This window comes from Spermophilus citellus (genome assembly GCF_964194105.1).
Source record: "Spermophilus citellus genome assembly, chromosome: 10".
NCBI lineage: Eukaryota > Metazoa > Chordata > Mammalia > Rodentia > Sciuridae > Spermophilus > Spermophilus citellus.
Genome location: NC_138197.1, coordinates 89,104,847 through 89,120,328, shown reverse-complemented (window position 1 = coordinate 89,120,328; position 15,482 = coordinate 89,104,847). Strand labels below are relative to the sequence as shown.

The 15,482-nt window shown below is 39.8% G+C and overlaps 1 protein-coding gene across 4 annotated transcripts in view; it reads right to left on the bottom strand.

Moving 5' to 3' along the window:
* YEATS4 (YEATS domain containing 4) overlaps window positions 1-15,482 on the bottom strand; it is a 108,544-nt gene that overhangs the window by 26,565 nt on the left and 66,497 nt on the right. For all 4 annotated transcript variants that reach the window (XM_081311813.1, XM_081311811.1, XM_081311809.1 and 1 more), the window contains one exon: window positions 1,635-1,702. In XM_081311813.1, coding sequence (XP_081167939.1) covers window positions 1,635-1,702 — 68 coding nt within the window. The remainder of the gene's footprint in view (window positions 1-1,634; window positions 1,703-15,482) is intronic.

Here is a 15,482-nt window from a genome sequence, read left to right as displayed (position 1 = left end):
TTGAAAAAGACTTAATGAAGATATGTTTATAGATACTAAAGTTCAGGTACTTCAGCCATTGGTGTGCATTCATTGTGAGCCTTGGTGCCATGCTTTTGAGTATTCAACTGCAAATATGACAAGACCACTGGAACCTCTTTGAAATCATACAGAGGTAGGTTTGACAGCATGTACTAATGTTCCACTTGATCAAGTCTGACCAGTTTTCCTCTCTGTTTTCTTGCTGTGTGACTTCTTACTGGTCTTGAACTGCTGTGGCAGCAGTCACTGATGGAGCCATGGGCCAAGTGCTCGTGTGAGCAGATGAGCAGTCAAATCAAGCCATGATGAGCTGTGGTACCCAGCCCCATCCTGTTTTGACTCAAATTGGCCTAAACACTGACATCCTGACATACATCTGTCACCCCGTCTTTAGCCCACCCTACTGTACTGAAACTCGGTGGTTTTCAGTCCACATCTAGTTTTCCCAGAACAATATATCATGAGTACCCCTTGATGAAAATCTCAAAAGCATTGTTTTTCTCATTTAAATTCATAGTCAATGTCAAACAGAGGAATGTATTCACATGCAATATCAAATACTTTGCCATTTTTAGATACTTTTTGTTACTATATACATGAACATTTTGACAGAAGTGAAATTAGTTGTTCATTAGCCCACTAAGTTGATTCCACAGTTAAAACTACCATCCAACACACATTTAGACACATACTCATGCCTCAGTGAAGACTAGACTCTTATTATTTAGAATATTCCAGTGCATGGATTGAGCAGGGTTTGCTTAGCTCTAATTTTTATTGTTGGGATTTGGTTTGTTTCCAGATTTTTTTTGTTGTTGTTGTTATGTGTGTGCTGGGGATTGAACCCAGGGCCTTGTGCATGCGAGGCAAGCACTCTACCAACTGAGCTATATCCCCAGACCCCAGAATTTTTTTTTTCCGGAAGTACATACAAGAGTTTATTTGTCAGAGCTGACAAATAAAGGCCATCTCTCCATAGACCAAGAGAGGCCCAGATTTTTAATATTGTGATTAAAACCTCTGTGTTGGGCTGGGGTTGTGGTTCAGTGGTAGAACACTAGCCTAGTGTGTATGAGGCACTGGGTTTGATCCTTAGCACCACATAAAATATAAAGTCAAAAAAAAATTTTTAAAAAGAAGTTAAAGAGAAAAACTGCTATGTACATCCTTGTTGCCTCCCTTTCTTTTTAGGTTGTTAAGTTCCTAAGGAAAAATTAATGAGTCAAAGGGTGCACATGAGGAATCACTGAGGTTTATAAACAGGGAAAGGACATCATCAGATTTTTATCGTTAAAATGTCTGTCCAGTGAGGGTGACACCTGTTCTGTTACCAACTTATTGTGAATACCAAATGAGGTCAAGACGGTGATAGCACAATAAAGAACGATGCTGATATAAATTATTATACTCAGAATATTATCATGAGTTGTGTCTACAGAAGAATCACAACTAATTGAAGATCACTAGTTAATTGGATCAATCACACACGCAAGTTCTTTGGGGTTCTTATATTGTCTTTACATACTAAGGATAGTACCCCCGCCATAAGAAAAAGTGAACTCGAACAAATCACCATTTTAAAAGGACCTATTCTTGGTCCTGTGAATACATACCTGCTTGAGGACCTTGGGCTGCCTCAGAAGCATGAAAGTCATCTCCGCTTGAAGCAGGACAATGTGACCTGACAGGGAGAAAGGAGACATTATCTAGTCTAGACACTGGCTTAAGGGGCAGCATCTCACATTTCTCTTCTCTCTTTTCATTTGATCCTTCGTAATCCTCTTATTATATTTAAGTCCTGTTTTTTTCTTCTCTCTACTCTCTTAAGTACTCAAAATGCCCTGACTTCACCATTCTGGACTCTATTTTGTCTAGAAAATGAGGCAGTGATCTTGATGGTATCTGTGCGCCCTTCAGCTCTGACCTTAGGGGTTCTATGGTTCTGTCTACTCTCTCTGGATATCAAGGCCCAGTCTTGCTCCAAAACAGTATCTTGTTACTTCAGTTTTCCTACACCATGAATCCTTAGCTCTCTAGGGAAGTCTTTGTCAAAGTGTGACATCTGGCTGGGCATGATGAGCACATCTGTAATCCCCGCTACTTGGGAGGTTGAGGCAGGAGGATGGCAAGTTCAAGGCCAGTTTCAACAACATAGTGAAACTCTGACTCAAAAACACAAAGGGCTGGGTTGTGGCCTCAGAAGTACAGTGTCCCTGGATTCAACCAACCACCACAATCGCAGGGATAAAAAAAGAGAGTGTGACATTTGAATCACATGAGAGCATGCTAAAATGCAGTGCAGAACCTGAATCTCAGTGGCAAAGCCTGGGGCAGCTGTTTTCATGAAATAAAAGACAAATGTGTATTCAACAACATGTGATTCTGGGCTAAATCGGCTAAAAGGCTGACGTGGAGGAACACCTCATCCTGCAACACCACTTTTGTCTTTACCTTTTCAGTTTTACTTCCTATTCTTTAAGTTTCTGCTTTCTAAAACCGGTCCAAAGGTCACATCAAAGATGAAGATTCAAAAGACAGGAAAGACATCAGAGTGATACCCAAGGAAAATCTTTTCAATCCCATGGACCCTTAAATCCTACCTGGTCTGAAGTTGCCCAACCTACTCCTCTTTATGCTGAAACCAGTTGTGGCAGTAGGAGATGGTTATGGGTTGAATCCATGTCTTCCCCCAAATTCACACATTGAAGCCCTGAACCTCAGTGCCTCTGAAGGTGACATAATTTCAAAACAGTGTTGGTGCATGGATGTGATTAGTTAAGATGAAGTTATATTGGTGTGGAGTGTTCCCTTAATTCAATATGACTGGTGTCTTTTTAAAAAGGAAAAATTTAGAGCTCAGTGTGGTGGTGCATGCCTGTAATCCCAGCTACTCAGGAGGCTGAGGCAGTAGGATTGCAAATTCAAGAGCAACTTGAGCAATTTAGCAAGACCCTGTCTCAAAAAAAAAAAAAAAAAAAAAAAAAAAAATTAAAAGAAAGGGCTGGGGATGTAGTTCAGTGGTAGAGTGCCACTGGGTACAATCCCCAGTAACACGCACACACACACAAATACACATGCACACAGAGAAATTTGGATATAAATAGTCATGCAAACAGGGAGAATGCCATGTGAACATCAATGCAGAGATGAGGATGATACATCTACAAGTTGAGGAACACCTAAGATTGCCAGCAAACCACCAGACCCCAGAGAGAGGCATAGAACAGTTTGTGCCTCGCAGCTCTCAGAAGGAACCAATCCATAAACACTTAGGTCCCAGAACTGTAAGACAAAACATTTCTGTTGTGTGACCCATTTTATTATGTTAGCCCTAGCTAACAAACATAGACTTTGGTCACAATCCTGGCACGTTCATGAGGACTGAAAGCTATCACTCTGAGCTGCTCCATGCCAACTGAAGGACAAAAAATATGTTGCATTCATTAGAAGATGAGTATCAAGTAAGATCTCTGCAAACATCACTGTGTAGTGGTCACTATTAGTGGGATCATCACTTGGTGAATAATGATCATTATTTCTCATGAAGGAATTCCCTGGAAACCAAAAATTATTCTTTCCTATGTTTAAAAGGAGGTGCCAGGTTTCAATTATCCAAAATACACTGTTAGTATAGATGAATTCCCTGCTGTCCTCTCCAAAGCCAATCCCTCCACCTGTGTACCAGAACATGTCTCCTCTCCCCTACTCAAGGATGACAATCCAGCAACCTGCCCTTTCCCTTCTAAATCTTCAGTTTTCTCTTTCCATCAGCATATAAACATCTTATTATTTCACCAGCTTCAAAATCCTTCTTTAACTTGACTTCTGTGAATGACCCTTCATTTCTTTCTTCCTTTTTAGAGCAAAACTTCATGAAACAATTGCTATAAAAAACTCTATCTCCATTTTCTCTCTTACCATTTTTAAATAAATTTAATTTAGATATTTAGAAGTGTATACAAAATCCTAAGCACTCAGTTAATTTTCACAAAGGGAACATTTCTAGTAACCAGCTCCCAGGTCAAGAAGTAGAACCTTATTAGCATTTCAGAAGCTCACCCTTGGATGCTCACCCTGTGTCATTATCTTCAAGGGACTAAAGTTTTAATTTCTAGTGCTATAAACTAGTTTTTATTTTTGAACTTTATAAAAATAGATTCATACAGTGTAAACTCTGTTGTATCTGGCTTCATTCTCTCAACACTATATTTGGGAAATTGATCCATTTTGTTATAAAATAGCAATGGTTCACTCATTCTGATTGCACTAGTCCAGGGATTAACGAACTTTGTCTATAAAGATCAGATAGTTAATACTTTAGGCTTTGTGGGCCATAAAGTCTATCACAGCCCCTCAACTCTGTTGCTATAGTCCACAAAACACCCATAGATAATACTTAAGCAAATGGCCAAGGCTGTGTCCCAGTAAAACTATAAAAACAGGCCCTGTGCCTGATTTGATCCTCTGACTATAGTTTGCTGACCTCTGATTCATCTATAGAATTCCATCAAGTGTATATGCCATAATTGTTTTTTAATCTATTCTAATGTTCATGGATATTTGTGTTATTTCCAGGTTTGAGTTATCCTATTTCAACCTCACTCTTTTTTGAGCTTGAAAATAAACATTATAGAGGTATAATTTACATGTAATAAATTATAAGGTTTACATTTGTATCTAAATCTGTTTTAATCTGGATTTTCCTCTATCACTCCAACAACCTTTTGTTAGCAAAATCACGAATTATATCCATATTGCTAAATTCAATGGTCAATTTTATTTATTTATTTATTTATTTATTTATTTATTCCTTCATTCATTCATTCGCAGTAGTGGGGATTGAACCCAGTGGTTCTCTTCCACTGAGCTATTTCCCCAGGTCTTTTTTATTTTGAGAAAAGATCTTCCTAAAGTGCCTCAAATTTTCAACCTTCCTGCTTTAGGCTCCCACGTAGCTAGGATTAGCTAGGTATGCACCTGGCCAAGGGTCAATTTTCAATCCTCATCTTATTTAACTTCTTAATAACATCTGACACAGTTGATATGTATCTTCACCTTGAGACATTTTCACTTGGTTTCTAGAATTTGACATTTAGGTTTTCCTCTTAACTCACTGATCACTGTGTCCTGGTCTTCTTCTAACTCCTGTTGTTTTGTTTTGCAGTATTGGGGATTGAACCCAGGGGCATTATACTCCTGAGGTAAGTCCCTGCTCCTTTTAAACTATTTTTTACTCTGAGACAGCTTCTTGTTAAATTGCAGAGATTGGCCTTAGACTTGCAATCCTCATGCCTCAGCAAGTCACTAAGATCACAGGCATGGGCCACTACACCCAACTTATAGTTGGAGTGCTTGAAGGCTCAGTTTTTGGTCCTCCTCTCTATCCATACTCACTTTCATTGGTGATGTTGCCCAGCCTTTGACTTTAATACCATCTGTATGCCATCAACTCCCACATTTGTTTCTTCAACCCAGATCTGGCCCCCTGGCCTCCAGGTTCATATATCTAACAGCTTTCCCCAACTACAGCAATTGATTTCTGTCTGGTTTTCCTACTTCCACTCTTGTTCTCATAAAATCAGATTGGAATACAGCAGTCATTCCTTTCCTCAAAACTCTCTAATAATGTCTCATCGCATTCAGAGTAAGTCCTATAATGTAAAAGCTGAAGTCCCACATGATTGGGTCCATCTTACTCCTGCTATCTCTATTCTAGTGAGCTTCTTCAAACATACCAGGCATACTCCTGCCTTGCTGTTTTCTTTGTCTGATATATCTTTCTCCAGATGCTTACTTGGCTAATCCTCTCCCACATCTTTAAGTCTTTGCTCAAACATCAGCTTCTCAATGAGTATTAAGCGGACAATTCTGTTTAAAACTGCAACTAGTTCCCAGCCCCCTAGAATCCTCCTAAATCTGCTCTACTTTTTTCTTTGTCCACAACATTTATCACTTCTTAGCATACACTATGTTAGTCTATTGCCAGTCATCTATCTCCCTGCAGTTAAGTGTAACATTCAGTAGGGCATAAATCTTTACATTGTTTTGTGATAAATTCTAATCCCCAAGAACAGGCACTCAATAATATTTGTTGAATTAATAAAAGGTCAAGAAAATAGGAATTTGTACTGCTCTTTTAAAAGCATTTGTTTTGCTGGGCATGGTAGTGCACATCTGTAATCCCAGCTATTCAGGAGGCTGAGGCAGGAAGATCACAAGTTCAAGGCCAGACTGGGCAATTTAGAGAGACCCTGTCTCAAAAAATAAAAATGGCCGGGGATGTAGCTCAATGATACGGCACTTGCCTAGCATGTGAAAAGCCCTGGGTTCCATCCCCTGTACCAAGAAAAAAAAAAAAAAAGGCATTAGTCTCTTTTTTGGTGTATATTCTCACCCTGGATTGAAAGTTAAAGGACTCATCTGTCAAGTTCCCAGCTAGTGGTTTGGCAGTTCTATCAACTACAAGCAGGCCCTCTTAGGTCGATGGACACCTGAGGCTATTTATTTTATTGGTGAAAGCTTGTTGTGAGAGCATTTTGGTCCAGTTCACGAAAACAGCAGTGTTCTAACCGGCAGCCCCAATAAATCTTACACATTCTTGAGCCCATAAGTCCTGGCCTCTTGCCTCTCTACACATCTATTCATCCAACAAGAAGAACCTCTTGTTGGAGCACACAGGGGCACTTGATTAGTAAGAGCAATGGGAAGGAACACAATCCTCTTTGCTTTCTGCCCTGGGGACAGAACTTCAGGGTGACCAGACCTTTGCTCAGGAGAGGCAGAATGTGACAAGAAAGACTTTGCATTTCTTTCCACATATGCCAAATAAACTTGCCCACTGTCCAGAGACAGAGTTAGACACACGGTGCCATGCACTGATACAGACATATTCCAAAGCAAGTTATGTTTATTCCTGGGACCATCAGTTACTCTACAGCCCTCAAAGTCTGTAGAGTCTAAGGCTGGGAATGGTGGTGCAAGCCTGTACTGCCAGCTGCTCCAGAGGCTGAGGAAGGAGGATCATGAGTTCATGGTCAGCCTGGGCAACACAGTGAGACCCGATCTCAAAAATAGATAAAAATAAATAAAATAAAATAGCAATAGAGACTAATAGCCTAAGTATATTTCTAATAATACTTTTCTGATTCCATATGTCTTTTTCCTTTGATGGGGGGTGTACTGGGGATTGAACCCAGGGCACTTAACCATTGAGCCACATCCCCATCCCTTTTTTATTTTTTATTTTGAAATATGGTCTCAGGGCCTCAGGATGTGGCTCAAGTGATATAGTGCGCTCGCCTGGCATGCGTGAGGCACTGGGTTCGATCCTCAGCACCACATAAAAATAAAAATGAAGATATTGTGCCATCTAAAACTAAAAAGTAAATATTAAAAAAAAGAAATATGATCTCATTAAATTGCTTAGGGCCTCGCTAAGTTGCTCAGGCTGGCTTTGAACTTGTGATTCTCCTGGCTCAGCCTCCTAGGCTACAGGGATTACAGGCATGTGCCACTATACCCAACTCTATATATCTTATAAAAAATCTCTACATAGTACTTTTCACATTATCCACCACAGTTGCTTGTTTTCATTTTGATCTTCCCACCTACACCCCTTGCTTGTCCCTAATGCCAACCACTATAATGGCAGTTTCTAATAGCTGGTATTTTGGTTTAATAATTGGGCAGCAAAGTATAATAGTTAAAATCCAGGTCTCTGAAGCCATATTGTGTGGGTCACAATCATTAGCACTTACTAACTGTGATATCTTGAGCAACCGTGTGATATCTTACCTAACCGTTCTGTGACTCAATTTTCTGGCCTATTAAATGAGAATTTAATAGCCTGCTTCATAAGGTTGTTGTAAGGATGAAGTGATCATATGAAGCAAAATAAGCCAGACACAGAAAGACCAGTATCTCGTGTTTTCTCTCAGATGTAATAAGCAGATAATAATAATAATAAAGATGACCTGAAGGTAGAAGGGACTATTAGGGACAAGGACAAAATGCAGAGGGAGGGGATGAAAAAGGGAGAATGAGAAAGGGTAGAAATGAGGGTGAACATGTCCAATGCATGATATATGTATGTATGGAGATGTCAAAATGAAATCCATTAATTTTTTCTTCTTTTTTTATTATTAATTTTTAAAATTTATATATGACAGCAGAATGCATTACAATTCATATTACACATATAGAGCACAATTTTCATATCTCTGGTTGTATACGAAGTATATTCACACCAATTCATATCTTCACACATGTACTTAGGATAATGACCATCATCACGTCCCAACATCATATCTAACCCCCTGCCCCCTCCCTTCCCTCTCGCCCCTCTGCCTTATCTAGCGTTTGTCTATTCCTCCCATGCTCCCCCTCCCTATCCCACTATGAATCAGCCTCCTTGTATCAGAGAAAACATTCAGCATTTGGTTTTGGGGGATTAGCTAACTTAACATTATCTCCTCCAACTCCATCCATTTACCTGCAAATGCCATCATTTTATTCTCTCTCTTTTTTTTTTTTTTTGGTTTTTAAAGGTTTTATTGCCAATTTAATTTAAACTTTTTGACAGATAGATGCAATATGCAAATATATTTTTAAGACTTATTTAGGTCTTTGGGTAAATTTAAAGCCACATATGTAAAGTAATATATTCATTTATATTTTAACCATCAACTGTGAAAATCAGTGACATTCTTCATAAGCAGCTTTTGGCACCAACATCTCAGTCTTGGTCTCGGACGGGGCCGAGTGAGTTTTCCTAAGACCATTTAAGCTAGTTGAGAAACAGCCTCCGTAACACCCTGTGGCTGAGTACTCGCTCACAGCCCCTTGGGGCAGTTGCCTGTGTCCTCTGTGCCTGGGGCGTCTGCTCATAGTGCAAGCCGTCACTGCACAGCATGCCCAAGGGATTTCACCATCCTGAAATCTGCAGGGTCATAGCACACACCCCAGGCACATCCTGATGGGTCAGACCTCTAGGGGTGACACAGAGGTGCTGCACTGGCTTTGTCCCCATCTTCCTGTGGGGATGACCTCACGCTTCTGCAAACCCAGCTCCAGCAGAGCTTGGTGAGGCTCTGTCCTCTGACCCTGTTGCACTGTTCTAGACAATGCCATCGTGACGGTACCCACACGTGAGGGCTGTCCCCAGCGATGGCTGCTGGAAGCACATATCCTGACACCAATGCCTACGTGTGTGTCCCTACAGCACAAGCGATCCGCTGGCCCAGCACGGGCTGCCTTTTCCCTTTGGTCCGAGGATGCTGGAAGTGGACGCACCATCCCCTGCTTCTTTGAGTGTCAATCAAATAGCACTTGGGGCTTGAAAGTGAAGCGTGGAGAATTCAGACTGTTGGAAGATTTGTCTTCAGGGTCAGGGGACGGCCCCTCGCTGGCGGGTGCCATATGGCCTTCAGTGGGTTTTCACAGGCACATACCTGATGTGCTCCAACAAGCTCCGTGTCACCAGAAGGCACTCAGAGGCTTCCAGCGAGTGCAAGTTCTGGGGGATCTGGGTTTCCTGGGGACCTCCGAAGCTCACCTGCCCATTTAATTTTTTTTCAGTTTTTTTAATTTACATTATTATTATTTTTTTATTGGTTGTTCACAACATTACAAAGCTCTTGACATATCATATTTCATACATTAGATTGAAGTGGGTTATGAACCCCCAATTTTACCCCAAATGCAGATTGCAGAATCACGTCGGTTACACATCCACAATTTTACATAATGCCATATTAGTAATTGTTGTATTCTGCTACCTTTCCTATCCCCTACTATCCCCCCTCCCCTCCCCTCCCATCTTCTCTCTCTACCCCATCTACTGTAATTCATTTCTCTCCTTGTTTATTTTCCCATTCCCCTCACAACCTCTTATATGTAATTTTGTATAGCAATGAGGGTCTCCCTTCATTTCCATGCAATTTCCCTTTTCTCTCCCTTTCCCTCCCATCTCATGTCTCTGTTTAATGTTACTCTTTTCTTCCTACTCTTCCTCCCTGCTCTGTTCATAGTTGCTCTCATTATATCAAAGAAGACATTTGGTATTTGATTTTAGGGATTGGCTAGCTTCACTAAGCATAATCTGCTCTAGTGCCATCCATTTCCCTGCAAATTCTATGATTTTGTCATTTTTTATTGCTGCATAGTACTCCATTGTGTATAGATGCCACATTTTTTTTTATCCATTCATCTATTGAAGGGCATCTGGGTTGGTTCCACAGTCTAGCTATTGTGAATTGTGCTGCTATGAACATCGATGTGGCAGTATCCCTGTAGCATGCTCTTTTAAGGTCTTCAGGGAATAGTCCGAGAAGGGCAATAGCAGGGTCAAATGGTGGTTCCATTCCCAGCTTTCCCAGGAATCTCCAAACTGCTTTCTAAATTGGCCGCACCAATTTGCAGTCCCACCAGCAATGTACAAGAGTACCCTTTTCTCCACATCCTCGCCAGCACTTGTTGTTGTTTGACTTCATAGTGGCTGCCAATCTTACTGGAGTGAGATGGTATCTTAGGGTGGTTTTGATTTGCATTTCTCTGACTGCTAGAGATGGTGAGCATTTTTTCATGTACTTGTTGATTGATTGTATGTCCTCCTCTGAGAAGTGTCTGTTTAGGTCCTTGGCCCATTTGTTGATTGGGTTATTTGTTATCTTATTGTCTAATTTTTTGAGTTCTTTGTATACTCTGGATATTAGGGCTCTATCTGAAGTGTGAGGAGTAAAAATTTGTTCCCAGGATGTAAGCTCCCTATTTACCTCTCTTATTGTTTCTCTTGCTGAGAAAAAACTTTTAAGTTTAATTAAGTGCCATTTGTTGATTCTTGTTATTAACTCTTGTGCTATGGGTGTCCTATTAAGGAATTTGGAGCCCGACCCCACAATATGTAGATCGGAGCCAACTTTTTCTTCTATCAGACACAGAGTCTCTGATTTGATATCAAGCTCCTTGATCCATTTTGAGTTAACTTTTGTGCATGGCGAGAGAAAGGGATTCAGTTTCATTTTGTTGCATATGGATTTCCAGTTTTCCCAACACCATTTGTTGAAGATGCTATCCTTCCTCCATTGCATGCTTTTAGCCCCTTTATCAAATATAAGATTGTTGTAACTTTGTGGATTAGTCTCTGTGTCCTCTATTCTATACCATTGGTCCACCCGCCTGTTTTGGTACCAGTACCATGCTGTTTTTGTCACTATTGCTCTGTAATATAGTTTGAAATCTGGTATCGCTATACTGCCTGATTAACACTTCCTGCTTAGAATTTCTTTTGCTATTCTGGGTCTTTTATTTTTCCATATGAATTTCATGATTGCTTTCTCTATTTCTACAAGAAATGCCGTTGGGATTTTGATTGGCATTGCATTAAACCTATAGAGAACTTTTGGTAATATCGCCATTTTGATGATGTTAGTTCTGCCTATCCATGAACAGGGTATATTTTTCCATCTTCTAAGATCTTCTTCTACTTCTCTCTTTAGGGTTCTGTAGTTTTCATTGTATAAATCTTTCACCTCTTTTGTTAGGTTGATTCCCAAGTATTTTATTTTTTTTGAGGATATTGTGAATGGAGTGTTTTTCCTCATTTCCGTTTCAGAAGTTTTGTCGCTGATATACAGAAATGCCTGTGATTTATGCGTATTGATTTTATATCCTGCCACTTTGCTGAATTCATTTATTAGTTCTAGTAGTTTCTTTGTAGACCCTTTTGGGTCTTCTAGGTATAGAATCATGTCATCTGCAAATAGTGATAATTTAAGTTCTTCTTTTCCAATTTTTATGCCTTTAATTTTTTTCGTCTGTCTAATTGCTCTGGCCAGTGTTTCGAGAACTATATTGAATAGAAGTGGTGATAGAGGGCATCCCTGTCTTGTTCCGTTATTCTCTTTTATTGCTCTGTAATATTTCATTGTGTATATGTGCCACATTTTTTTTATCCATTTATCTACTGAAAGGCAATTAGGTTGGTTCCACAATTTAGCTATTGTGAATTGTGCTGCTATAAACATTGATGTGGCTGTGTTGCTGTTGTATGCTGTTTTTAAGTCCTTTGGGTATAGACTGAAGAGAGGGATAGCTGGGTCAAATGGTGGTTCCATTCCCAATTTTCCAAGGAATCTCCATACTGCTTTCCATATTGACTGCACCAAATTGTAGTCCCACAAGCAGTGTATGAGTGTACCTTTTCCCCCACATCCTCACCAACACTTATTGTTGTTTGTATTCATAATAGCTGCCATTCTGACTGGAGTGAGATGAAATCTTGTAGTTTTGATTTGCATTTCTCTAAATTGCTAGTGATGATGAACATTTTTTCATATATTTGTTGATTGATTATACATCATCTTCTGAGAAGTCTCTGTTCAGTCCTTGGACCATTTGATTGAGTTACTTGTTTTTTTTTTTTTTTTTTTTTTTTTTTTTTGGTGTTTGAGTTCTTTATATACCATAGAGATTAGTGTTCTATCTGATGTGTGAGGAGTAAAACTTTGTTCCCAAGATGTAGGCTCTCTATTCACCTCACAGATTGTTTCTTTTGCTGAGAAGAAACTTTTTAGTTTGAATCCATCCCATTTATTGATTCTTGATTTTAATTCTTGTGCTATAAGGAGTATTATTAAGGAAGTTTGGGCCTAATCCCACATGATGGAGATTGGGGCCTACTTTTTCTTCTGTTAGACACAGGGTCTCTAGTTTTATTCCTAGGTCCTTGATCCATTTTGAGTTGAGTTTTGTGCATGGTGAGAGATTAATTTCATCTTGTTGCATATGGATTTCCAGTTCTCCCAGCACCATTTGTTGAAGAGGCTATCTTTTATGCAATGCATGATGGGAAAGAAACCTACCAAGAAATAAATCCATTAATTTTATCATTAATATGTGTTAATAAAAAAAGATGAAGTGGATTCATGTACATATAAGTCACTTAGTACACCTAACACGTAGGAAGTATGAATATATACTCCTTGTTAATATGATTAGAAACATGTTGTGTCTTTGTGAGTTGACAGAAATTCTCTTAGATTATCTTTCTGTATGACCCTTGCATCATGAATGAGCCAGTTATTTGTCTGATAAAAAGAATCTAACAAGAAATTAAGGGGAAAAATAAATTTGGCTTTGCACACACACACACCCAGAATATATTGTGTCTTCGAGCAAAGCTGGGCCTCTCATAAGCTAAGCTCCCCAGAAGACATTCAGGAAAGGAGACTTCAGAGGACTGGGAATTTCATGTGGTACCACCAGGCTGTAAAGGAGGAGAAAGTGGTAGCAAAGTTTGCTTCCTCTACCCCCTGAAAATACATATTACATCTCTGTGAATATTACCTTCATACCTGAGTACCTTTGACCTAGCCAATGTTAGTTAGATCCTTAAAGTTTGCTGAGGACCGATGACAGTGGGATTTGTTGTCAGGATTAATGAGACAGTGTGGGGTGTCCTTGCCTCCTTAGTTACACTGATGCTCTTGGTCTCAGAGCTTCCCAGAGATGTCTGTAGCCTCATGGAAAACGGAAATCAAAACTTGGCATGGATAAGGATACTGTTTATTTTTTGTTTCTTTAGAATTTGTATTTCCAGTTTGAGTGGATTTGCTACTGTCCACTCCAGTGTCCGTACTAGGCAGTTTGACACCAGTCTCTTTTTGGCATCCTTCTACTAGCTCACTTCCAGTGGACTTTGGCTCCAACCAGATATGGCTGGAGGGCCAGGCACATGCCTATAATCCCAACAAATGGGGAGGCTCGAAAATTCAAAACGAACCTCAGCAACTTAGTGATACCCTGTCTCAAAATTAAAAAGTAAAAGGGACTGAAAATGTGGCCTAGTGGTAAAGCATCCCTGGGTTGAATCCCCAGTATCAATCAATCAATCAATAAAAATATTGCTGGAGGAGTGGGATTAGTGAAAGGAAGGACAAAAGGAAGGAAGAAACAAAAGACAGTAGACAACAAACCACAGGGGCTTGTTTCTCAGAAGTTGGCTGTGGGCCTAGCAGGCACTTGAAGAGCTTCCAAGGTTTCTCCTCAGTGTAGAGTCCTAGCTGAGAACTTCCCATGACAACAAAACTTGAAAAGAGCAATTCTGAAGTAAATTCCCCTATTATAATGCTTGTATTAGTTTCAGAAGGCTGCTGTAACAAAAGTACCACAAACTGTGTGGCTTACAACAAATTTATTCTCTCTCAGTTCTGGAAGCTAAATGACTGAAAGAATATCAGTCTCTTGATTTCCTTCCTTGCTCTGTGGCCAGGCATGTGTTTTCAGGCAGAAAACCAAAGCCATCTTAGAGCCGCCTTATCTCAGGCATCACACTACTACACTACCTGTGGCCCATAGTCTGAAAGCAGTTGTTTCATATTTTCATATGTTTTGTCCATTTTCCTATTCATTCAGGGTTAATTTCAGATCAGTTATTCCATCATGGCCAGAAGTTGGAGTGTCTGAACTGGTATTTTGAAGAATATCAATAACCATCTCTGGGTAAATCCAAAGGCTTTTTTTTCTTCTTGGGTCACTGGCTGCTGCCTTCTTAAAATTCTCCTCCCATGAACCAACATACCTACCTAACTCTTCCTTCCTACATGTTGTTGTCTTTTTTTCTCCAGAGGACCTTGTGAGAGAGCATGCTCAATTATAATGTAGGTCAGAGTTGATGCAGGTCTGAGTTGATCCTAGCAATTTCCGGTTTGAACGGGGGAGCATGGTTGCAGGAATGTAGGCCATGGTCTTTAGACAAAAGACTCCTTTTTTTTTTTTTCCCAAAAGTCTCCTTTTTAATCCCCATCATTATCATTTAACGAGTTTGTTTTTTGGCCCACTGTACTCCAATAGTAGGATGGGTGAGACTTGGTTATGTTTAATATGTACATAATACAGTATGAATGTTTTTATTTCCCAATCTTAGTTGGGTGTGTTTTGAGGGTTTTTCTTTTCTCAAAGTATGCTTGAAATCTGTTGTGGTGGTGCATGCCTGAAATCCCAGCAACTCAGGAGGCTGAGGCAGGAGGATTGCAAGTTTGAGGCTAGCCTGGGCAACGAATCAAGGCCCTAAGCAACTTAGTGTCAGAATAAAACAGAAAAAAAGAAAAGAAAATATGGTTGAATAATTTAAAATTCAAATGATCGAAGCTGTCATCTTTGCCAGGTTGATTGTGGGTCCCTCTCAACATGTACAGTTCTCCTATTGGTCTTTCCCCAGAGCAGAGTCAATTTTTTTTTCTATTTCAGCTTGCTTTTATATTTCTGTTCTGAGTAGTTTGGCAATATGCTAAAAATTTTAAACTCTGTTTCTTATGTCAGATAAGAGTATGTAGGTTAATATCTTTATTGTAAAATGTTTTTCAATTATCTTGGTTAACGATTCCAGACCCCTACAGGCAGAAGCATCCACAAATTCAAGATGATTATGCTGCTGCTGCAATTCAAGCCTCGTTTTTTTCTCC